General features: G+C 41.9%; 1 protein-coding gene across 3 annotated transcripts; it reads left to right on the top strand.

The window, feature by feature from the left end:
- Positions 1 to 315: 315 nt before the first annotated feature.
- Positions 316 to 25,605, top strand: shroom2a (shroom family member 2a). Of its 3 annotated transcripts, none has more exons than XM_028403297.1 (11): positions 316 to 593; positions 1,758 to 1,968; positions 7,543 to 7,691; positions 16,007 to 16,129; positions 16,388 to 18,779; positions 19,190 to 19,275; positions 21,680 to 22,279; positions 22,822 to 23,391; positions 23,491 to 23,671; positions 23,770 to 24,042; positions 24,129 to 25,605. In XM_028403297.1, the coding sequence occupies exons 2-11, from the start codon at positions 1,762 to 1,764 to the stop codon at positions 24,399 to 24,401; spliced, it is 4,854 nt and encodes a 1,617-aa protein (XP_028259098.1). In that variant the 5' UTR covers positions 316 to 593; positions 1,758 to 1,761; the 3' UTR covers positions 24,402 to 25,605. The 3 variants fall into 3 exon arrangements, with proteins under 3 accessions (XP_028259098.1, XP_028259099.1, XP_028259100.1); XM_028403298.1 differs by lacking the exon at positions 316 to 593 and adding an exon at positions 1,450 to 1,509; XM_028403299.1 differs by lacking the exons at positions 316 to 593; positions 1,758 to 1,968 and adding an exon at positions 2,992 to 3,276.
- The last annotated feature ends 70 nt before the right edge of the window (positions 25,606 to 25,675 follow it).

Genomic DNA, 25,675 nt, shown 5'->3' with positions numbered 1-25,675 from the left:
TTGACCCTACTGACTACCCGTTACTCAACTGGTTGCCAGGGAAACGCACGAGCGCTCCTCAATATTGTGAGTCTTTGACCCAGTTAAAAGTTAGACAAGCAGCCATCTATTGCATTTACTTATGTGTAACCTTTCAGACACAGCCGCTTCAGCCTCAGCTCCTGGGTTAGAGCGGGTTTAAATCTATATATAAACGCAGGTTCCTCAGAGGGAAATCTCGCCGTAGTTGTTAGCTAACGGTAGATGGCACGCTTGTGCTGTATTGTGCTACACTTGTTATCCCTGTTGTTCATGGATGGAGCTAGTTTTAGCTTAGCTAATTTAAACTGTCCGGACTGTGTCAGTGTGTCGTTGTCGGTTTGTATCGTGAAGTAGAATACGGTTTGAACTGCTGCGTCTCATACAGCGTGAATTCTCTGCTTAACTTTCGAAGCCGCTCGGACATACTAGCGTGTGACTGAAAAGTGATTCCTGTAAAAAATTAAAACGGTTACAAAAGATGAAGTATGTGTAACGTAAACCTGGGATATAGCTGCCTGCTACAGCGACGACATTTTCGAGTTCACCGGCTGATCCAAAACTTGAATTCCCAGGTAAAGTCTGCCCTCTCACTGTGAGTGTAATAATATAGATTTTTTATTATAGCTGTGTAGCTTTGGAGCGGAGGTTATTGTTTTAATAGTTCTTGTTTCGCACCAGGATTGTGTTACCTGTGTAAACCAACAGGTCTGTTTAACTTCGCTCACTTTTTTGCTTATTTGTTGTTACAGTCGGCTCCATTGTGCCGATCGACAGTGATAGTGTTTAATTGTCTCACACATAAGAGCATTAAGTTTAGGTCAGCCTGTCTGCAGTATGACAGGTGTTTACAGAGTGCGGCAGATTTCCTAATTTAGTCACACAAGGCTTCGGTTTATATGGTTTAGACGGAGTACAAACGTCTTTCATGACCTGAGGATGTAATAAATGAACATCCACACCTTCACTTAGTCTTTATGAGGACCACTTAAATGTCTAGGACACACTACACACTGCAATATGACCATGGTCGAATATGTAATTGGTGATTTGTAATAAAATTAGACTTCTCAAAAACATTCATGTTAAAAGCGTATTTACTGGTGTTTTTTTTTAAATATATTTATCGTATCGCCCCAAAAAACAATAGTGTGTAACTTTATTTAATCAAATTAGTCAAATATTTATACCAGGACTGCTAGCTGCCAATATGCCTATAAAATGGTATTGGCCCAGCATTCTATGACACAGCAGTTATTCATGGCAATATTGACAGATTAAAAACAACAAACGTTCTGCCTGATCTAGAGTGTACAAATAGTGTCACCAAAAACACACACTGAGACATAAACAGAAAAAAAGCACAAATAAAGACGAGTAATTTAGGTTATTTACAATTTAACATCTTAAGATATTTTTTGCCTTTTCTAGGCACTGGCATGTGTGGTGGGAGCAAAGATCCAGCTATAGCGTTGTGTCCTGCTCCACAAGGTTGTTCATTATGTTTATTTCAAGAGGATTTATTGCCATCATCAGCATAGCGCTGGAACTGAATCTTCTCAAAGGCTCAAAGGGTGCCCACCCTGTGTTGGGCGCTTTGCAGTTGAAAAGATGACTATGCCAGAAACTGAGCCTTGCAGTGCTATTTGGTTGACACCAGCTTAGTGCCAGTGTGTTTGGTAGAGTGTATATTGAGTGGATATGCTTTAATGCTTTTTTTTTCTTTACTTCTATAACAGTACAATGGATGCCGAGAGATACAGAAATGATCAGCCTGGCACAGAAGCAGGGAGTTTTTGGCATGTAATGCAGAAATCAGGAGATGTGGATCAGAGGACCAGAGATGGTGAGGGATGGAAGCTGGTGGATGTATTTCTTTCAGGAGGTGCACCATGGGGCTTCACACTCCGGGGGGGACTGGAGCACCGGGAACCCCTGCTCATAACCAAGGTAAATAACACATGAGTTTTTATGTGTGACAGAGAGAAAAAAAGGTATTGGTGGCTATAAAAAGAGCTTTACCTGTTTGTAAATTTAGGATTTTTTTAGGATTTTTGTAAGGTGTCATTTTTAATCAGAGCATTAAATGTCAGTGTATGACACAAAGAGTGTTTTCATTGTGTAGATTTGCACAGAGGCTGCAGTAATATCAATCAGAGGTGTGTGGTTTACTTGCAATTCCATAAACATCAACCGGTTGTGTTTAGTTTCTAAAATCAAGTTACCTCCTGATGTGAGCATCGTCAATATTATTCCGTATTATATATAGCCATATTTGACTACAAATCATTTTTTATGATGGTGGAGGGCAAACATTACTCTTTTGTTGTGTTTGCACAACTAATTAGTTTTGACAGTAGTTGCCCAGACTAGCCAAGGCTATAATTTTAGATGTTGCCATCATTTAATGAAACACACGACTGACTGGCTTGCTGTGTTAGACTGATCTGCCTCTTGCCCAATGCCAGTTTGGGTCCAGTTCCCTCTGACCTGACTATAAAAAAGATCCCCATAATGTACATTACTATCGAGTCAAAAAAATGATTTGTCCAACTTATAACAGTGTACATTATGTTTTACCTAATCAGTCAGTATTAGCATGCATCCATTCAAAACTGAATAAGCATGTTAGCGGAACACTCAAACAACCATTACCATTGTTGTAGTCACATCAGTGATAATGTAAGCATCAAACAGTACTCTATAGCTGGTATGTTTGTAATTGCAATGCTTTGTTAAATAGTTGTTAAGAGCTGCTTTACCTAATCACAGAGCAGCCAATCAGCTTTGAAAACACACACACATACTGTAAACTCACTTCTCTGTTACCTGTGTAATGATTTACTACAAAAGACCTTGCTAGTTAATTTGACATGGTAAAGTAGCAGCACCTGTTTGTCCCTACTTGTTTTTTGTTCGTCATCTCTGTGTTGACCCAAAGGGGTCCAAAGTACATCACAGATGGGGGAAACTCCACCAACAGGCTCAGACCGATACAGTTAGGAGCACAGTCACCCCATTACCATTGGTTTTACGAGCATGTGATCCAAATGACTAGAATTCTGACCATTTTAAGTCTTTAAGCTGTAAGATTAAATGGCAAGGTCACATTGCTGAGGTGTGAGCAGTGAGCCATTGCCCGGCTAGGCGGCTGTTCTTGGGTTTGATATTGACAGAATTTTATTGTTAATGTTTGGTCACTAAACGCCACGTCTGTATTCCGAGGACCAACAAAAGAGGACCTTTTCGCATCAGATGGTGAGATGTTAACTTTTTCCTCTCAGCTTTTCATCAGTATAGTTACCTTCAGTTAGAGTACTATGTCATGCTGGTCCTTCTTAGCTGTCACTTTTTTTCAGTAATCTCATCAAGTAAATTCACCATGGACTAGACATAACATATGTTTGTCAGTCTGTCTGAAGATGCCTCAAGGCATGCCTCAGAGTTTAGCCCGCAGTCAATTAGTCTGTGGCGTGTGTTATTAGAACTCACCTGGACATTTTGCTTTCTCACACTTTGGCGTTGGGTTAAATTTCAGTTCGGAGGGTAGCTCGTGGTACCAGGAGCAGGGGGAGGAATGCTGAAGCCTTGTTTGATTTTCTAAATGTGGTGAATTATCTGTGACAGCCTGAAGCCCTTTGGAATGGCATGATGGGATAAATAAAGCCAGGGTTAGTGATTTGTGCTCATTTGGAATGTTTTCCAGATTATAGCCATTGATTTATAAAGGTGGGTTGTTGAATTATTTGTGTTAACTAGATAAAGATGCCAGTGTATCTACAGGCTGCTTGCACCATTCATCTGTCTAGTGACATAAATATGTGGACATACTACAGACACACAGTGTAAGCACTTTGCTCTTTATCTGCCCAATTTTTAAAATAAAGGTAAACATCATGTCTGCTGTTCTTATACCTATGTCTGCTGGTACAAGGACAATAATACAGGATTAGTATCTGCACATTTATTCTGTAAATAAACATAGAACACTGTGACATAGGAAATTTGATCTACACCTACTTCTACACCACATAATAATAGTCACACCAGCACCCATGAGGACTTTGCATGTCATTTTCTTCAAACTGCTTCAGTCCAGTTGTACAAATGCACATCTCTTTTCTGAGTTTTTGTTGTTGAGTTTTGTTTCAGTCTGAGCTGCAAGCACATAGTTTGGTCTTGGCATAGATTTCTGCATTTTATGTATGAACATGTCTGTTTCTCTGCCCAAGTCAATAATTTTGTTGGCTGTTTTCTCACTTCTGCACATTCTCTGAGTTCACCTCAATGAAAGATAATAAAAAGGACCCACGGTTTGATGACAGGTTTAGAGTATTGGTTAAAAAAAAAAAATAGCCTGGATCTAATTAAAATTCTTAACATTCCGCTCATAGCTTATGTTATGCTCAAAGTCTTCATGGACTTAAAGTCCTTAGTCTCAATAAACTTAAATAATCCTGTTTTACACAGGACAGCTAGGCATGTACCCCATGCATATGTTTCCTTTGCAAGGATCACATTTTATGAAAGATTGTTTGCTCTTAGAGAAGCAGCACATATCTGTGTTCTTACACACTGTGATAAATCACCTGCAGGTAAACAGCCTTTACCAATTATTGAATCCTTTGTGTGACCACATTGTGGGCTACATTCAACTGCCCAAGGATTGCACATCTTCTAGAGCACAAATGATTAATAGCAGGTTAAATTCTCACGTGAGGCCAGGCTTTAAAACAGATTTCTCTCAGTAGAAGTTGGGATTTCGGAGGTATGAAGGTGGAATGCTTGGTGGATTACTGATTGCCCTGAGAATAAGGAATGAAAAGGTGTGTGCTCTTTGATGCAGCTAAACATCAACATCTTGTACTTGCAGTTGTTGTTGGTTTTCCAACTCATTTTATCACAAGCTAATGTGGTCTAATGCAGTATGATATGTTCAGTTTAGCACGACTGTTGCATGTCACAACCAAATATAATGATTTACAGCAAGAATGTTGCACAAGGCACAGATGTTTTCAACATCTGTCTGTCTGCAGCTACACAGACAGATACTATTAAACTTATAAAAAAAAACTGTGTAAAGGTCATCTTTGGGTGAGTTTGTTTATGTGCTTGCTCGTGCCTTGTCAAATTACAATGAACATCCTCAATGATGTGTGCAGCGCTGCCTAAAACCATCCTTGAGGTCTGAGTTCAGTGCCCTGTCAGCACGCTGTACAGGACATCTGTCAGCAGAAAAGACACATTCCTTACCCCCTCTGCCACCACATCCTTCCCTTCACGACCCACAGAGGGACATAAGGCTATTTTTGAGGATACTCAGGAATCCAGGATGGCTGCAGCTAGACTGATTATAGCCTAGAGGAAGATGGTAAACAAAGAAACTTGGTATGGCTCGTGCTGATTGGGTTTTTGTGGTGAAAAATGTTTGGAAAAACAGTGTGAATATCCTGCCTTGGTGTTCTTTAATTCGTGTTGCTTCCTGACTCATTTCATTATTATTTACTTCATTAAAAGATTCTTCTTGTGGGGTCATGTTTCCTGTCAGGTTGTATTGTCTATTGTTGACTTTTAAGGCCTATGCAAATGCAGAGGAAACATGTAGGATTTGGTCTTCCTGTCCATTATTTATTGTACAGGCTCTTTATGCTATGTAATAAAACTGCTTCAGACAATATATGTTGGTATTGGTGTGTACAAAGTCAAATACTATTAAAAGAAGAAAGACTTCCAAACCAAATCTACCAGTGTTGCATGGTGAGATATAACCCTGGTTATATTCAGTGTGAGCTTGTGCTCCTGTTTCTTGGCTAAAGTTATTCAAAGAACTTTTTCTTGTAAGAATAGTTTTCCAGTTTCAGTAAAACTGGCATGCTTTGTATCCACTTTAAAATTGTAGCTCACAGTAAATGTATCAGGCAGTGATTCTCAAAATACACTACCATATCAGGACCAGCTCAGGAATCTTGCCAGCCAGCATAAAAAAATCCTCCATCCAGCCAGCTTTAACCCTGTATTACAGAAAAATGAAAAGAGGCTGCAATATGATTAGTGCTATCTGGGCTCTGTTTTTTTTGTGCTAAGGATAAAGGCCATATAAGACGTAATGGTCTGTAAACCTACACATACTTGTGCAGTTGAGTCATCCAGCCCCCTTCTCACAGGTTGAGTGGAGACCTGATAATCAGCTGCAGAGCTCAGCTTTTGTGCGTTAATGTGCCAACTGCCAAGCCAATTCTTGCTGCTTTTCTTTCCACACTGAGCCGTGCTGTCTTGCACCTCTCATATCTGACTGTCTGCGTCAGTGTGAGGGCAGCGCTGACCTTAACGCCTGGTATTTTTGACACTTACGAGACCTCTTCTGTAGCTGTGGCCACAGCAAGGTTAATATAACACAAGCAGAAGTTCACTGTACATCTTTGTGTTATTTCAGGTGTCTGCACACAAGCAAACACAATACAGTTTGTTTTCACATCATGCCTCTGGCTTGGACACCTCCTTTTTGAAGTATTTTCGTAGCGTTTGATTCTTGTCTTTAGAAGTCAGCCTCCCTGCTGTTAACAGTGTAGTGTGTCGTTTGTCACTGAAACCCTATAAGAACTACTTGGACTGTTTTTCTGGTGTATTTTACTTAATTTATTTAATTTTTTTTATTTATACACACACATTAAATTCATCAATTAAATTGGGGGACATTTTTTTTTACATTTTGTAGAACAAATTGTTGGCTGTTGCCCTGTTTGTCCTTAAATGTTACCATTTTAGGTCACAAGAATCTACACCACTTCAAACCTACAGTAAATATCAGGGTTTTGCTTATCACAAGTTTTGAGAAGCAGTAAGTAGCACCGAGCATACATTGTATGAGGTCAGTTAATCTTTTTTCACAGCACAGTGATAGGGGTGTCTTAGGCATTCTTGGTAACCACTTTTAGAACTGTACATTTTCTGCAGATGAGCTGGTCAACGTTCTAAAATTGTGCTGTGTCCATTAAAGGCACAGTCCACAATTTCAGGTCTATACTTTGCACTTATGTATGTAACTGTTCTGAGGACTCCCAGGTGGTAACTACTTTTTATTACCAGCTTGCAATAACATAACCGATAAAAAGGCTCTATTGTTGTGCGAAGGGATGTTGTCATAACAACCACTGGCCAGCTGTTACAACAACAATCGCACAAGGTGAAATAAAGCCTTAATTTCACCATCAAACAGAGTACCTAATGTCACTAGTGTGGCAGATGTTCATAACAAATGGATTGATGTCAAGTAGCTTCTCATGGATTCCCAGCTAATGCTTGCCTGTTATGGCCTACTCTTATGTAGTGTTTCCTGACTTTCAGAAGCCCAGTGTATCATTGCTGTGTAAAGCTTTGAGAGAAAACCACAAGATGGATAGAATTCCAAATGTGGGTTAAAACTGCTGAAATGTCATGGATCGTGTACTTAGGATCCTTAAATATTTAAGTGTATCTGAATAAAATGTATTTCTCAGTTCTCCATCTGCTGTGTTTATGTTTCAGGTTGAGGAGGGCAGCAAGGCAGCAGCTGTGAGTCTCCAGGTGGGAGACGAGCTTGTGAACATCAACGAGATTCCCCTGAGTGGATACAGACAGGAGGCGATCTGCCTGGTGAAAGGCTCCCACAAGACCCTCAGCCTGGTGGTTAAAAGGTAGGTAACCAATCTCCAGTCCCCTTCTGTGCCCCCTCCTCCTGCATCTGCTGCTGTCACCACCCCCTTTAACCCAATGGGTTACCATGGTAACCTCTCTAACAAACCAAGGCGACAGAGGATCCAGGCCCTCACAGCTGTTTGTCTGCAGCTTAACCTGTGAATTCTGGGATTTCTAAGATGTCACTGTTTAGTTCTTGGTAACTGGAACGTCCTGTTTGTCCGGGCTGTACTGAGTTGCTGTGACAGTTTCACATGACGAAGGAAGAAAGGAAGAGGGTATGACATCATTGTATCAGTTAGATGCCCCACAGGCAGGTATTTGGACGATACGCAGGGGGAAGTTATTATGCAAATAGCACTATGTCACAGAGATTTTTTTATCAGTTGAGCACTCCTCCCCATCGGCTGCTCTCACACCCTCTTTGATAAGGCATTTATGCTTTGCATTGAATTTTGTGATAGTAGCCCGTATACCGCACAGCTTATCCTTACTCCTTGACACATTAAACCCTCTATTAGTCAAAAGCCTTTCCCTGTGACTTTTTGTCATATTGTTAGTTCATATCTTGTTTAAATGATGAATCATTTGTCAACTGAGCCCTGAATGTCCTCTTACAAATGGCCTTGCTGTGTGTGGAAACACTAGTCTCATTGTCTCTTTGCTGTCTGCATTTCTTTGTGTTGTATCATATCATAACGTAATCCCTGAACAAATCCTACCGTACAAGGAAGTCTACTCACCATTTATCTCTCCACAAGGACGAGCCTGTGAGTCTCACTTATTGTGTTTTGCTCTCAATGGATGTGTTTATTGTAGGATCTGGAAACAATGATGTTTTACTATCTGTAACAATCTGTGCCCTTTTGATTATCTGCTCACTCCTCCAGTATTATATATGAGGTTTTATATATATAAACCCCTTCTCTTTCGAATGACTGGTGTCTTATAATCATTTTTCTATATAACAACATGGAAACATTAAATAGCAGAACAAATGTTTGAGGATCATTCTGTTCATGTTTGGGTTTTTCAGTTTTTATCTGCCTTTGTGAATTACACGATTGGCTGCTTGCAGCTTGTGACCATCCATCCAGACCTTCAGTCTGCCCTAGTCGTAAGCAAATCTCAGTTGGTGATGTCACATGCCTCTGTTCATTAATCAGATTGTAACTTACTTGGTAGTGTTGTCGCTGCTCATATTTCCATACTGCTGTCAGTCACAACTGATCAATCCACATCCACAGTGTTAGTGATGAAGCAGATTTGCATGGTTTTGAGTGAGTAAGCTCTAAATAATACCTTTATGAATATATTAAACTTAAACTTAAAACTTTAGCAATTAGTGGTTTAAACTTAATTATGGTGACGTTTACTTTAACTGCACAAAAGCTTGCCAAGAAGAAATACATAATGATAATAAAAAAATAATATTATGGTAAAAACGTCACCCAAATTATCCTCAATTGTATTTCTTTACAGAAAGAAGAGATCAAATCAATCAAGATCAATTGCATGCTTACTTGATAGATAGCCAGCAGAAGTGACTGCTATTTTCTCTTCTTATGAGGGAGTGGGAGAATAGGGAGTAAATTCTGGATAGGTCAAGCTAAAGAAGAGCAGCAGGCATGAGTAAAGGATCTGGGTATTGTCATTTCAGTATGCGTGTAATTCTAAATGGAGAGTGATATTTCCTTACAAGGGCAAGTCTTGTTGTTCATATTACATTTTACAGACTTTCTGTCCCATGGGACTCGTAGTTCCTTCTGCTCGTCTGTGTTGAAGAAGTTGCTTTGTTCTGAAAGTCTCAAATAGCATCCCCAGTCAGTCATTTTCCAAGGCCACAATAACAACTGTGTCTGATTTAGAAAACTGCAAAGTGATAGGGGTTCATTACCAAATCTCAAAGCTTCAATTCCACTCCCAGTCCTTCTGCTTATTGTCTAACTGCAGTCTGCTTATGTAAAAAAAAACTGTTTTTGGAACTGTAGCGTGGTGTCGTTTTTCACATCACTACCTGCATCCATTGTGAGCACCAATATCTGTTTAGAGCTCAGTCTGTGCCTGTGTATGTGAGGTGTCAGCGGTGAAACGCCTTTCTTTTTTATCTGAGGCACAAGGTTGGGTCGTTGAGTAGTGATCAGGAAGTTGTCACAACCTGTCTATAGGTGTGGTATCTACAAACAGCAGAGGGGAGGGGCTTCATATATTTTGCATGTGGGTGTAATGTCACATGGGAGAGGCTTGCCAGACGTCACACAGAGAGCAGCTAGGTGTGGTTTTGTGTGGGAAAGCATCTAGTTGTCTTTGCACATGCCTCGACAACCCTACTGTACACACTGTGCTGCAGCATTAGTGGGTCAAAGAAGCGATTCTTTAAAGTTTTTGCACACTATTACAATTTGGGTAAAGTCATGTGCATCAAAAACAAAATCAGGGTTTAGGATATAGCTAAACTGCATAATTCCTGCATTATATGTTTAAACCTGCCAACAGTAACTACTGTATTCAGACAAACACTATAATTCTACCATATCGTCACATTGCAGTTTTCGCCACCAAAGTTTTTTTTTTTATATCTGTTGTATGAGTGAAACTTTACTGAGATAAATAAACATAGAGGTGACGGAATTATGGCAGCCTTAGAAGGTCGTATCTCACATTAATGATCACCAAACTAACATTTTTTTTTCCACTAGTTAAAATGTTATCCTCCACAAGGACCCCTGCAGATTGGACTGCTTTTTTTGGCTCTGCCTTAAGGCAATTGCTGTACATGGAACTAACTACAGAGTGAATCATTAAACTGCACAACATGAGGTTTCAAGTTTGTGGTGGCATTTGGTTTCCCCCTTCTGGCATTAATACAGAAGTACCAGAGTGACTAGCACACCTCATTATTTTCTACTCAGCTGTAGCAGGAGGCTACTTACTGTGTTTCTTCCAAGTTCTTGTAGAATCAAAACTGAGATTACCGATTCCACACGTGGATGTGGTTGTTTTAGACGAGTGACGGCAGGTTCCAGTGCACAATCCCATTATACCTGGAAAAGCTTACCGGCCTTTGTTGCATTGTAAGTATTCGGTAGGGGTTGCAGTGCAGTGGCTTACATGTACTGGCCTTTGTTTTACTAAATAAGCCCTTGTTGTATGTTTGGAATGCTCTGCACTGAATTCCGGTTGTAAGTAGATTTCTTAAAATTGTTTGGATCTTAAGTGTGGAAATCATACTTATGAGAGTTTTGAGTGTTTCTTAGTCCTAAGTGCATCCCTCTGGTCCCTTTTGGTCTGTTCCATTGCCAAGGTGAGACAGCAAGTTGGATGTTGTTTTTGTGTTTTTCAAGATGTTACTTTTTTTGAAAAACAGTCTAAAATAACACACTTACTTTGTGGCTTACCTACAGTGTGACATAAATAACGGGGGAGGTTTTATTTTTACATTTACTACTAGTGGAAAAACAAGCAATGTTTTGTCTGTATGCTCAGTTTTATTGTTTATACCATAATCACCAGTTTGTGATCAGCAGTCATTGTGACATTCTCACTATCTTTAGCAGTATTTGTCTCTCGTAGTCACTGTTTACCATAAGAAATACTGTGTCATCACCTACCAGCTATTAGCAGTGTTTATGGGAAAGACTGCCCTCAGGGAACTGTTAGAGAAGGTCATGGCTGACATTGTGTCTCACTCACTCCTCATGCCAGTTTTGTACTTGTTTGTACTATTATATTATATTTTATACATTTATAGAGTTTGTAGTTGGCTTATCATTTTACCTGCCTGATGCATGGTGTTTCAGACACATGACACACAAGAAGTTAGGATATTACTGTGCTATAGCTCGGACCCTCAGCCTCAGACAAAGGGTTTCCAGGTGTTTCTGGGCTCTGGGTCAGTGCAGGGCTGCTGGTGACTTGACAGCTGGTATGCCACTCAGCTCAGGAATGTGCTGGTCATTACATGCCGCTCACGGTTCACCTCTCTCACCCGAAACATGACTGGTTTGATTGTAGGGTTTGCTGAAGAAGGCCTTTGTAAGCCCCTTTAGGGACCAAGTGGAATCCAACAGCTCACCTGCAAAATGCAGGTTGGGTGCTTACATTTTCATCATTTTATGTAACTTTTTTTTTATTGATCATCATGCTTTGATGAGTTTGAAAAAAGTTGAATTACCAGCATTTCTGCTGCAAACTGAAGTTTAAAGATAAGAATAATGTATGTCAACAAAGACTCTCAGGCATGAAGGCAAAACAATGGAGTGAGTTGGTTCTAGTAAATTAAGCTGCATAATGCCACCTCAGAAACAAATTATTTGTTACAAATATTCATTTGTTGTGATTATAGTCTCATTAACATTCCATATTATATCAGATGCAGTTGTTAAACTTGTGAAGAACATAATCCAACCCACGTACGTACCTCACAATGAAGGCCTTGTTTGGATTGTATGCTCGATTGCTTCCCTCACAATGGATGACTGTGAATTTTATTGCCTTCCTATCAGCTTTAGGTTGCAACCTTTCATCACTAATCTTCTTGCTTGTCACCAGACCCCTAGCTGGTGTGCCAAGGCATGGTGTTTGTCCGTCAGGAGTGCAGGAATGTTTTACTCTTTAGAAAAAATAGACACATCAGTTTGGATTAAAGTACGGTAATCCATATGTACAGATTGGAGATAAAGTGACACAGTTTTTACAGCTTTAGTTTTTATTTTACTTTGACATGCTGTTTAATATTAAGATGCTGCAAATTTAAGAGCCATTTGAACATTTCTTTATCTAAGTCTTCAGGGGGACAGAAAGTATGCCAGTCCGTTTTAATAGTTGGAGTTGGAGCTGTCTTTTGGCACCTGACATCATACTGTGTGGAACAAGTCACCAGTAATTTCTTACAAAATTTGTGGCTGACATACTTTCTTGTGCAGTGTGCAGTGCCCATTGCCCGAGGCATTTAGAGGAAACAGGGGTGCCCTCGCACCCTAGAGATCAACCTGTTGCTATGGTAATGGTAGAAATGCATGTCTGCCACGCAACAGGGGAGATGAGAAGAGAAGAGTCCAGCATTTCATCCCATCATTAGCATATTAGCCCCTGAGAACCAATGAGACGACGCAAGGTACCGGGAAGGGGACTGGCTGTGACAATAGCCCTCCTCCCTCTGTGTACACTCTTCCACCCCCTCTCAGGGGAAAAAACCCCAGTAATCCTGAAGGAAATCTCCTCTCTGTTTAAGGAGAACTTTGGATTTAGTAATAGTTGTATGTTATGCGTAAGCTGTCAGTTGGTGCATGTGTGGATGTCGGGGACCAGTAAGTGTTGTGTGAGGATGCTCAGATCTCTGCAGCCCGCATGTCTCTTCATTTTGGCCTGTCTTTGAAGTGTCTATGGAATGTGGTGCCTGACCAGCACACGGGTGCAACTGGTTCCACTTTGTTGTTCTATCTGAACTCCAGGCTATTATCATTGGAGTTTCTTTGGGATACCAGATTTCCTCTTTGTGTCCTGTAAACACTCCTTGATACAGATGTTTGGTGAGTCCAAATGAACTTTTAAAATTTAGCAGTTTTTTTTCTTATTTGTAATTTTTGACTTCTGTGTTTGAAGCCTGCTGATTGCTGCATGTTATGTGTCAGTGAATAACATATTGAGACCTTCTTTGGTTGTTTTTTTGACCCTAATACTCTGCTATTGTTGTGATCGTTTTGTCTTATCATTCAGTATGAGATCAGCCATCATATGGGTTAAGCCATGATCAGCTAGACTTAGCATTTTAACACAAATTAATCTTTGAGGAAAAATGTCAGATTAAATTATCTGTTACTATTATTCTCAAGAATTATTAAATAAGTGTTCATTGGTTTTCAAATGTTTAGTCAGCATAGTGTTTTGCAAGCCCCTCTTTTTTAAACAAAACACGTGGGCTGGTTTGTAACGGACACAAGTGAAATCAGGCTCCAAAGTGATCACTTAAAAACTCTCTCCCCCTACCCCCATTCCAGCCAACTGATTCACTTTCCAAGCATATCTGTGCTGGCCCAGCTGTAGCCCTGACGATAGGCCTAATAAAACCACCCTCATTTGCATACCAATGGCAGGCGCCATGTGTGGCTAGCTCCTATAGTGCCCCAGAAACACAGACTGTGGGGAGACGAGGAAGACTGAGCTCCATGTTGGCTTTTCTTTGTCCCCCCAAATAGGCCTTAACTCTAATCCACAATTAATTTTGTGGAATTGTCCCACTTTATTGAGCTAAGCCAAATCTCTGTCTGAAAATTCTCAATTGGTAAATGGCTACAGAAATAATACCTTATATCCTTTATTTTACCCTGTAGTTTGTTTCCATACCTCCACTGAAGGAGGCTGTTGTTCGGACATCTTGTCATCAGATCATTGAAGGCATTTAGAAAAGTCCTGCCCCCTTGGTCACCTAATGACCTAGTGGCTTTGTTTGACCAGTCTTGAGTCAAGCTTTGTCTAAAATTCTTAACCATTACAACGCCAATGGTTTAAATGCATGTACCAATGTCTATGCTATAGCGGCAGTCACTTGATCAACCAGTAAAACTAGACAGGAGCCAGAATTGTTAGAGCTACCTACAAGTTTTTATCATTTGTTAGTACTTTTCACTATTATTCTTAGATTATGCATGTTTTGATAGAAGTCAGTTTAGTTTTTAAACCACTGATAAAATACTACTCTTGCAATAATAATCACATTTTAAGTCATCCTAAACTAGCTGTTGATCCCCTTCATGCTTGTAGACAATCTCATCCCCACACACCAAACATGAAGTATTAGTTACTGCTAATATAACTACAAAGTACTGCAGAAGTCACTGATTCTCAGGGCCAGAAAGGCTGTCTGGGAGGCAGACGACAGCTTGGACTGAGGGGTGAGGTAGCTGATCTGATTGTGTAAGAGATTCTCTACTGTCCTAAGCCCCCCCAGCACCATGCTGGGTTTGTGTTCCCTCTGGGACCATATGGCAGAGTCTGAGCTCAGTCAGCTCACCTCAGATACGTCCTGCTCGGATAATGAGCCTAATAGAGATGAGTGTTGTGCTGTTGTGTTCTATTCATCATATGTGACACTCCTCATACAGTATGTCAGCACTTTCATGACACTGAAAACTCTGTCAGCAAGAGCATGCTCTGTTTTGACCAGCAGAGAGAGCTATAACACCACAAAGTAGCAGCACTGCAGATACATGTCATTTACTAGTTGAAATACATGATTAGAGTAGGGAGATTTTTGTCCTGGTGACTTTTTGTGACTGACCTCTCTGTTTGCTGAGCTCAAACCTTCCCACACAACAGAGTGTCTCAGGTGGATTTTTTTCTTGTCTGTTGATGGTGAGTTCTTAGTTTGTGTGTGTTCCTCCCACTGCTGCCTGTAGGAATATGAAAATGGTGGATATTGTAGCTCAGAAAATGCCCTCAGAGAATGACGTGCATGTGGCAAGAAGCTTTCTTACGAAGATTTTGCGAAGTTCCATGAGGTACGGTTCTGTGGCTTCATTGTAATCAGTAGTGCATATTCCTTGTCATCCTCTCTACTCCTTCCTTCCTGTCTGCCCTGCATCCATACTCATATGAATCATTGGTCTTGTAATAATATTTTCATTCTTCCTCTCATAGCAACTCTCCTTCTTCTGTGGTTCATTACCTGCCCCCAGTGGCATGCCTTTTTGTATTGTGGTTCATGTCATTAGATGAATGTTTATCCAACTTATACAGCATGCAGTAAAGTGTAATATAGCATATATATGAATGTTGTCTTTGATTAAACTTAATGCTGTTTTATGCTTTCATCTGTTTATCTTCTGACATGCATCTCAGAAAGAATTGTTTTAAAGGGTATGTTTCTTATGCATAGAAAATCTGTCTATCTGTTGTTCTTATAATTAGGATTTTTAATTACAAGAGCCTGTCATCATGTTTGATTCCGTCAGCATCAAGATTACACGGCATATAAATTCAGCTCATGAAATCATATAGTGCTGGAGTTATATAATGGCACAATCAGCTCCAAACAACCTCATAAATTGTCCCATTTCTTAGCTTAACAGTGCACTAATGTTTTAAGAGGAAAAAAAGGTCAAAAAATGTCTGATATGTAAATGTTTGACATAAATAATAATCACAATGACCGTGGAAAAAGAAAAATACACCCAACCTAAACAAAAACCACTTCTTTTTGGTGCAATATTAGCTTAAGCGATAACTTCCAGTTACAGCGATATGTGGAAGCACATACTGTTTTCCATAAGGGTTTGGTCTCTAATTCAGTCTGTGTTTTTTGCCCTCTCTGCAGGCGGAACGAACCCATAAGCAGGCCTCACTCCTGGCACTCTACCAAGTTCAATGAAAGCCAATCTGAGACTGCCAAAACACAGTCTCCACCCACCGCAGTCTGGCACACTAGATATGATGCAAGGTATCTTTTGGATCTTGGAAGTTTTCCTCTGAATGTTATACATTAAACAGTTTTAGCAACAATATGTGATTGTATGCTTTTTTGTATCCTGTAAGCTCCCTTAGATTAACAGTGTTTTCTATGTGTGATTTAAATGCCATAAAACAAGTAAATCTCTTAAACCAGGCACTAAATTGTTGTGAATAAGATAAGCATCAGGTAAAGAATACGATAAACAGGCTGTTGTTTTCTCACTTATATTTTTCCTTGAACCTTCAGCTCATCCTCGACTGATCTTTCCGCGAGCTGGGAGCAGACCAACCTGCGTAGAGTGTCTGACCAATTCAGCTCTCTTGGCAGCATGGACAGTATAGAACATGTCTCACACCCATACCCAGCCGGTAAGCTGTCACCTACCAAGTCAAACAACAGTATGGAGCATCTTGAAGGAGGGAAACGAGACTCTGCCTACAGCTCCTTCTCCACCAGCTCTGGCACACCAGACTACACCCTGTCAAAGAGCAATACTGCGTCCACAGAGAACGTGCTCTATAAAATCGGTCAGTGGGATGCAGGAGGAAAACACAACAACAGCAGAAACAGCCAGAGTCTGGCTGCTGACGGAATCAAACAGGATGACAGGCTCACATACTTTCAGATGCCAGGAGCTGGGTCCGGCAGTGATGTTCCACAGACCGAGGACCCCGCTGGCTCCCGCCAATCCACTTCAAGTCGAATCAGCTTTGGTCCTGTATGGAATGTCCCTGAAAAGAAGAAGACTGCTTCCCCTTCTCCTCCTCCTCCTCCACCTGCACGCAGTGATAGTTTTGCTGCCACTAAAGTACATGAAAGGGGGCTTGTTATGCCTCACCCTGAAGGACCTGATTCCCACATGCACTGTAAGGCTGAAAATCGTCGCAGCCACAACATTTCCCCGAAAAATGACAGCGTCAGTTTTTTCACAGAGTCTGATAAATCCGGTCAAAACCAGTTCAGCTCAAACAAACAGTATTCCCTGTCCAGCAGTGATGTTCGACAAAGCCAACCCTACCATCAAAGACACCATAGTGACAAAAGCACTTTTTATCCTCAGCCCTGGGCTACATCTGTACCAAAGCCACAGAACGTAGGTGGTTACTATAGCCTGCAAGAACTGCCCACAAATGGTTCTGCTCAACACTTCAGCCATAACCAGAGAAGGAACGTAAGCACATCCCTGTCCTCTACAGCCGCTGACCAAAACACTGAGAGCAGTGGACATAGCCGGTACTACTGTGTTACAACGTGTCAGCCCACACAGCCGAACCCTCTGTCTTTGTCAGGAATACCAGAGGACAGGAGGAGTGCTACAAGCATAGACCTGCCACTGACTGGAAATGAGCGGAAGTCACTAAGCCCACAAACAGTCACCAAAGTCAAGTATCAGCTGCCCCAACAACAGCAACACTCTTCACAGTGTAAAGACAGCAATGGATACAGCAAACACCAAGGTACTAATGTCCTAGAAACCACCGGGTGGAAGCCCACATCCGATGATAGGGGTGTCCAGAGAGGACACAGCACAGAAAATGCAGACACTCAGTGCATGAGTAATCCTCCTAACAATCAACGGAGGTCTCTGCCACTGCAGCACAGAGAACTGTCCCAAGACATCAGACATCACAACAAGATCTGCCCTCAGATGACCCCGATGCTTCACTCACTATCCATGGATGCTGCCAACCAAGAGGAGCAAACGAGAGGCACAAACTTGGAGGAGTCCCTTGAAAGCAAGCAGTTAAAGCGAAGTGACCGCTTTGCTACGACACTGAGAAATGAAATTCAGATAAGAAGGGCAAAGTTGCAGAAAAGTATGAGTGTAGCTACCCTCCCTGATACTGAGTGTGCGGTTGAAGATCAAGATGTCTGGAAAGCCGGTGAAAGCACCACCCCAACTTCTGCAGATAGCTCCTTCTCCACCACCTACAAGGATAATCTGAAGGAAGCACAAGCAAGGGTGCTCAAGGCTACTTCTTTCAGGAGGAAAGACCTGGAGCCTGTCTTAGTGGAGCACTCTACAGCTGAGGCCTTATCTAACTATCCTTCCTCAGTGCATGCTCGTAAAGATGTCACTCCTCTGCCCACTCTCACAGAGTTAGTGACAAGTAATTCAGGACTTACTGGTGGTCAGGTGACTCGTATTGGTGGCCGCAAGCGTTTTGCTGCAGAAAAGAAGGTCAGGTCTTTCTCTGAACCAGACAAAATCCATGAAGTTGGGGTGAAAGAAGATCTAGCTATTAGTGAGAATACAACCTCCTCACTAGATCAACAACAGCTCTTTCAAGACAGTGGGAAACCAGGATCTGCTCATCACATCCCCACCAACCAAACCAAGAACAAAAGCTGGGATCTTGCCACAGAGGACAAAGTGAGAGGAATCAAGGGCATAGAGGAGGCCCAAGGAGTTCCTTTTTCTGGAAATAAGCAGTTCATCCCAGATCAGCAAAGACTGGGCACCTTCGCTGAGTATGAAGCAAGGTGGAATGTACAGAAGAAAGCTCCAGAAAAAAGAGCCACTGGACGATACCCGTCGGCTGATAACATATTAGATCAAGGACCAGAAGAGAGAACAAAAACCACTTGTTTTCACGAGAGATCCAGGTCATCTCCTTCAGCAGAAATTTACGGACAGGTAAGGCACAAAGTCAGAATAAAACATGCATTTTATTTGAATTAGAATATATTAAAATGGTACCTTTGTTGTAACTTGAGTAACTCAGATGCTTCAGCTGCATGAAGGCCTTCTGACGGCTTCACGTCCTTTAGGATCAGTGTACTGACTGAGGTGAAAGCAACAAAGGAAAAAGCCAAGTCAAATATTAATCCATGTTTGTTCATAATGACACACCCTTGGCTTAAGGAAAAGAGAGGGGCATCAAACTGTTTTTGCAGTAGTGAGAAACCAGGAAGCTGCAACATGAGCTGCTTGTACTAATTAACAAAGGAAAATAACTGTCTTAGGATAGCTGGGAGCTTCTCCTTTGTGGATTCCTGAAATGTTTTTGCATAAATGCATCTGTGTTTGTTCAACTTTATTTACAGAAGATTCCTGTTCCTGCTAGAAAGTCTGAGACAGAATATCCCCAGATGGAGAGAAAACCTGCTGAACCGCGCAGCACTGACACAGAGTGAGTAAATCTCTAACCTGCTGAAACACCAGCATTTATGGCAGATGAACATTCATTTCCAATGTAATGTAGAGTGTAAAGCTGCAAATAGATCAGGGTTTTTTGTGTTTGATCGTTGACATTTGGAATTGCCTCTTTATAAGAAAGTATTCTGGTGTTATGAGTGGATAAGGCAAGGATGAACAGCTTTTTAGATCTGTTTTCCTGTTGCTGAAGCATCGTTGTATCTTGCTGTTTTTTTTCATCAGCTTTATCAGTAAAAGAAGTAAGCACATAGTGGAACACTGACAGCTTTATCATCTGTGAAGGCACAACACTGGTACTGCTTTGGCGCAGCTGTGACAACATAAGCCGTCTCTCTGGCTTTGCTTTGTGTCGTTTAGTGGAGGCTCAGTGGTGTAGGCGAGGCATCTGACCATGTCTGTGACACTTCAGCCAGCTATTGGAATGTAATGGGGACCCAAGTTCACAGGGCCAGCCTGAAGGCATGACATTATCAGCACTAAGATCTCTGCATAATGGGATTTTTATCCATGCTGGTGGAATGCAGTATTGTTTTGACTGGAATATCTCAAATATTACAACTAACGGGTCCTGTAAATGTGTGGTCTCTTGAGGTTCACATTCGGGGGATTGGTCGGACATGTTCTGTAATCCTCATTTTGTAGTGACTGAATATTTGCAAAACTGATTATCAGCTCCTATTAGCTGTTGTGTGTTTGGTGCTTTGTGATACTCCTTGGTTATTTATGACAGTTAGTGCATCTAACTAGCAATAAGTGCACACATGATTTATATAGGAACATTTTATGGACTGGAAAAGTGGAAAAAAAAATAAAATAAATACAGCTACAGTTGGGCCTGTGCATAAGCTTGCCTTAACAACAGACACAAGGCTGTGTTTAGTCACAATGAATTAAACCCTGATCCCTGGTGACTGTTTGTTTTATGGGTATGTTTACAGTTTAACTGTTAGTTATGTTCATGTGATCCTTTGATTGGCCTGTGGGAACTGTTGTTATATGAAAACAGTGAACTGTTTCATGATAAATTCTTTGGGCACTTTTTGTACCTGTCCTCTTCTCTTATTTTCTGCCTTTTATTTTGAAAAGCTGTGTATTCATTTAGTATTTTTCCGCTGCTGAGTGGAAGCCAGCTTATTTTCCCTGAAAATAAGTACTGGCCAGTTATATAAAGCTTTCTGTGGCTATATAGGGAGTTGTGCAAAGTAAAAGTACATCAGATGTGAGAGTTAAGGTGAATGTTTTAGACTCTGATTGTTTAAACATTAAAACATTTCTCTGATACCTACTAGTTAAGCAATATGTAGCCACATAGTCAAGGTGATGTCAGTGTGTGTGAGTGTCAGTGTAACCAGTTATTCAGGAGTCTTTTTACATAAACTGTCCCAGGTGAAACTTATTGAATGGTGTCAAGTATCTGATCTTGAGCAACCTCATTGTAGGAGCCACACCATATGACACACACGTTTGCATTACAACAACAGCACAGAGGATGTCATTGTCATTGTAAAGTCTGGGAGATGAGCTAAGTGAGCCGCGCTCCACCCAGATAGTGTTATTGATACAGGTTTAAGGAGATCCCAACTGGTAACTTCTGTCGCAGGGAGCCAGCAAACACGGGACACTCAGTTTTACTTCTCTTCTCTATGAAGTGATGGGACTAAGGCGGCATATTCGGTGAGTTGGTTAATACATTTTTAGGATCATGTAAACGTACTGCGATCCTGGATTTGCTAATATTTCTGAGCTGAGCTCTGACTACGGTTGTTCGTCACTTGTCCCAGCTTGTAAGAACTACAATTGGATGGTTTGTGTTTAGGTATCAGGCTGTGTACGAGTCACTGTTTTGCATCTTGTGACTGTAGAATTAATACAGTTTTGTCTTCAAAGCTGCATGGTTTATGTGTTAATGGTCAGTGAGAAATTGTGTTTGTATCAGATCATGCATAGAGATGTAATCCGTGTGTTAGGCTTCTCATATTTCACCATTACGCATCTAATGACTCCTGAGATTTCTACATGGTGATATTTTCTTATTCTTCTTCCACGTCTAACTTAACCTCCAAAGAGTTAAAACAGTAAATGTGAATCAGGCAGGAAAAAGTGATCCGGTCTTGCTTCCCTGGGCTGGAGGATTATTTATTCCTCTATGCAGACTTTGTGGGAACTGAAATATTCCTCCTCAGGCTGCCAGCTGAACGGCTACCAGGAAGGAGGCATGCAAAGAGAGGGAGACGTGTGTCTTGTCATACTGGCATAATCATAGTGGCTGCTGTAGAGATGAACCAGGCCTCTGCCACAGTGTATTATTTGATTGAGCTGTAGATGATAGCCCGTGCTGCCTGCCTGTGTAATTAAAAGCTTTCTATTGTATTGCTCAGGTTCTCTGACACAGGTCCAGGTGACTGCAAAGTGAGAGAAAAGCCTGCAGAGTTTCAGCATTACCCAGCGCCACCCCCTCCACTCATGACAGGAGCCAACCCTGACTGCAGACACAGAGCTGCTGCTGCCACTATAAACCACAGACCCACATCTATTTCTCACAGTCCCACAGAGCCTAGCCCCCCTCAGCCTGACGACCACAGCCCTGCTGATCCGCCGTCTGGACCGAGGAGGAAGCCCTCTGCGACGGAGAAGCCTCCCCCACCCAGATACCCAGAGGTCGACTCCCACGAGTCCTTTACCAGTTCACAGAGTGAAGCCTTCACCCACTGCTCTCCTAACACTGATCCCGCCTTTGACCCCACCCACTCTGCAAAGGAAGATTTGGAGCAGGGCAAAGGACTTATGGACAAAGGACAAGGGGCAGTGCATCATCTTTCAACATCCAATCCTCAGCCTGCCTCCTCTCCCCCGGCTTCCTCCTACAGATCTTCAGGACTGGTCAGCATGGAGGGGCTGCGCTCTCCATCTCCACAGTTTTCCCCACAGAGACTCAGCGACAAACCTCCAGTCTCTTTGCAGGATGAAGACTCAAACAGGTAAGGTTTTTACGACTCATCTGAAGAGAGATTTATTCAACAGTGCCACAGTATTGCTTCGACCAGCCAGCACACTGTAAACCCTCAGCTCATCGTGTCTTTATGCTTCATGTACAAAGGAGCTTATTCAGAGTCACTGCCTCTAGAGAATCAACATGTGAGTGCTATCAAGCCACAGTAAATTAGAGGGATACTCTGCATTTCTATAAAAGCCACTCGTGGTTTAGGGATAATTCTGCTAAATGCCGAAAATGTAAAATGTACGTCTAAAGCCCCAAACATAAAGCTGATTGTTCATCTTCTTGATTCAGAGCTAATTGATATCATCTGTAGTGAACTTATGACTGTACAGCAGGAATATTACAGCTAGCAGAAACCAGAATGGTGAGAGCAGTCCAGATGTCTTGGATATCGCAGCACACTGGGCATGGAAAAAATCTAAATCTACACAAGAGGTTTTCTTCTTCCTCCTTCTTCAGAGGGAGGCTTCCTGCAGCGTCTTTCTGTAACATTCTCTGTGTCTGTTTCTCTCTTTTTTTCAGAATGGAGCATGTGATAGAGAGCCAAAATCCTGCAGTGAGGAAAGTGCCTGTCAGGATTGTCCACTCAGAAGGAGTTAAAGAGAAGGAGAATTGTCCATTTTTACAGCACAGTGACCCTCCTGCTGTTGAAGCCGAGGGGCACAGCGTGGCCACGCTCACCAGCCTGGGAGCTGCAGGACAGGACTCGGTCTTCTGTGCCTTCACCCGGCAGAGGGAGCCTGACAGCACAGCAGCTACTCAGATACATCAAATGCCACAGAGAGACACATACATGACCACAGTTACAGATCCTATCAGCTGTGACAGTCAGCAGCCTGCAGAGGAGCCCAACAGCAACAGGGCAGCTGTGACCACAGGACTTACTGAGGAGGACCAGAAGAGAGAGGAGCTGGCCAGGGACATCATGGGGAAGGACAAATCACTGGCTGATATTCTGGATCAGAGCAAAATGAAGACCACCATGGACTTGATGGAAGGTATCTTCCCTCAGGGAGAGCCTCTGTTGGATGGAGCTCACCAGCGCAGGAAGGTGCAGAACAAACCGGCAAACTCCCGGCCTGCAGAGGAAAGGTGAATGTCATGCACAGCCCTGTGTGGACCTGTGGTGCTGCTTTGTTGCTGTGTTTATTGTGAGAAACATTATTAATCACCTTGTTATTTGGATTGTAGGGAAAAGGAAGACAATATGGCAGCAGCTGTCACAATGGTGACCAGTTCTACATATTACAGCACATCTGCTCCCAAAGCTGAGCTCCTTATCAAGATGAAGGACATGCAGGAGCAGCAGCAGCAGGTGGAGGAGGAGGAGGATTCTGAGGAAGAACTGGACATTGATTTGGCCAACAAAAAGGTAAAAAATCCATTATCCAACGCTTCTGGACCAATGCTTCTCTTTTTTTTGTTCAGCCAGCAATATTGATCTCTTGGTTTTGTTTTGTTTTCATGCAGCAAGAGCTGATTGACAGCCTTAGCAAGAAGCTGCAGGTGTTGCGTGAGGCCAGGGAGAGTCTTCAGGAGGACATTCTGGACAATAACTCTCTGGGAGACGAGGTGGAGGCTCAGGTCCAGCAGGTCTGCAAACCCAACGAGCTGGACAAGTTCAGGATGTTTGTGGGGGACCTGGACAAGGTGGTGAGCCTGCTGTTGTCCCTGTCGGGCCGTCTGGCCAGAGTGGAGAACGCACTGAATAGCCTGGAGGAGGATGCAACTCAGGAGGAGAGGGTGAGTAAACAGATAGGCTAGTTGAATGTTGGAAACAGTTCTTTGATGTGTCCTGTCAGGCTGTAATATGTATTTCTTTCATGCAGCGTACATTGATTGAGAAGAGGAAGTTGTTGATCCGCCAGCATGAGGATGCAAAGGAGCTAAAAGAGAACCTGGATCGTCGGGAACGTGTGGTTTATGACATCCTGGCTAACTACCTACCAGAGGACAGCCTTACAGACTACGAGCACTTTGTCAAGATGAAGTCGGCGCTCATCATTGAGCAGCGTAAGCTTGAGGACAAAATCAAACTGGGCGAGGAGCAGCTTAAATGCCTGATGGACAGCCTGCCCATTGAGCAGAGGCTGGCCTTTTAATAGATTATGCTATGTCTGAATTAGCACAAACTCTGAATGAGTCTTGTCACATGGGTCCAAGGTGCACCTGAGCCCTGTGGCCAGCAGAGGGAGACAAAGAAGAGAACCTGCAGACATAACAGCCTGTTAGGAACAAGGACTGGTGCATTTTTTGAGCACATCTTATACTTCACGTTTTTTGAGCAGGACTGCCACGGCACCACTTGGACTGACAGCATCCATAAGTAACTCCTTTTTGAAAGATGCTGCTATTCTTTGCATCCACAAACCACTGTATCTTATGTCCTTTATGCCATTTTTGCTTTGTTTTTATGTTTGTTTTTTTTTAGTAATTTATTGTAGCCTTTTGAATCTGCGCAGGAGAGGACAGTATTTTATCACCAACTGATTTGAGCAGCCACGCTACCTGATGTGTGTTATATGCTCAGCAAGGTAGAGTATTTATCATGTTGTGTGTTTAATGATTTCAGTCTGAAACGCTTTTCACAAGATATGAAAAATCAGGCCAAATATTTCACTGAGCTCAACTTTTTATATATAAAATAGTGGCCTTTTACTAAGATTCTTGTGCCGTCACTGTCTTCACAGAAGAAACATTTCCTCTGCAATAAACACAAGGTGAAGACAGAGGCGTGTGCAGCAGCCCTGTGAATGTACCTGTGCAGGGAAAGTGTGCAGATACTGGTCATTTTAAAGAGCACTTCACAAACAGAAGATGCACTTCACATCTAGAATTTAGACACACAATACTGAAGTGCCTGAAGAATCACTGCTAGCTTGCTCTGTTCTGTTATCCACTTGTGCAGGTCTCTTATATTTACAGGCAGAAAGTCTTTTTTCTAGGTTATATGATATTGCCACATATGAGCTGACCAAGTGTTTCTGTATGTTGTTTTATTCCTTCACCGTTTTTTTGTTATTCACGGTGCGTAGTTACCACAGTTGTTACTTGTAGTTTAATTTCAACACTAAAACTTGTTCAGGTTGATCCTAATGCAACCAAATACGGAACTAAATCATTCCAAAGCATTTTCACCTGCTTCAAGTCCTTCAAATCTCCTGAAGGTGAAGTCGTTTGGAGCATGTTTGTCCTGCACATTTGAGTTTGTTACCGTTTCACACGCTTCATGCACTGCTACATCCTGACTCTTAACACTTTATCAGCTGAGCCCCTTTATATCAAATAAAGAGTCTGCTGAAATCACTCAGACGTGTGCGATTGGTTTATTCTCAGTGATCTAGTGTCACACATTAACCTCACCACACCCTTCTTT

This window comes from Parambassis ranga, chromosome 4, assembly GCF_900634625.1.
Source record: "Parambassis ranga chromosome 4, fParRan2.1, whole genome shotgun sequence".
Taxonomy (NCBI): Eukaryota; Metazoa; Chordata; class Actinopteri; family Ambassidae; genus Parambassis; species Parambassis ranga.
The sequence above is the reverse complement of the archived record's forward strand: the minus strand, read 5'-3'. Positions and strand labels throughout refer to the sequence as shown.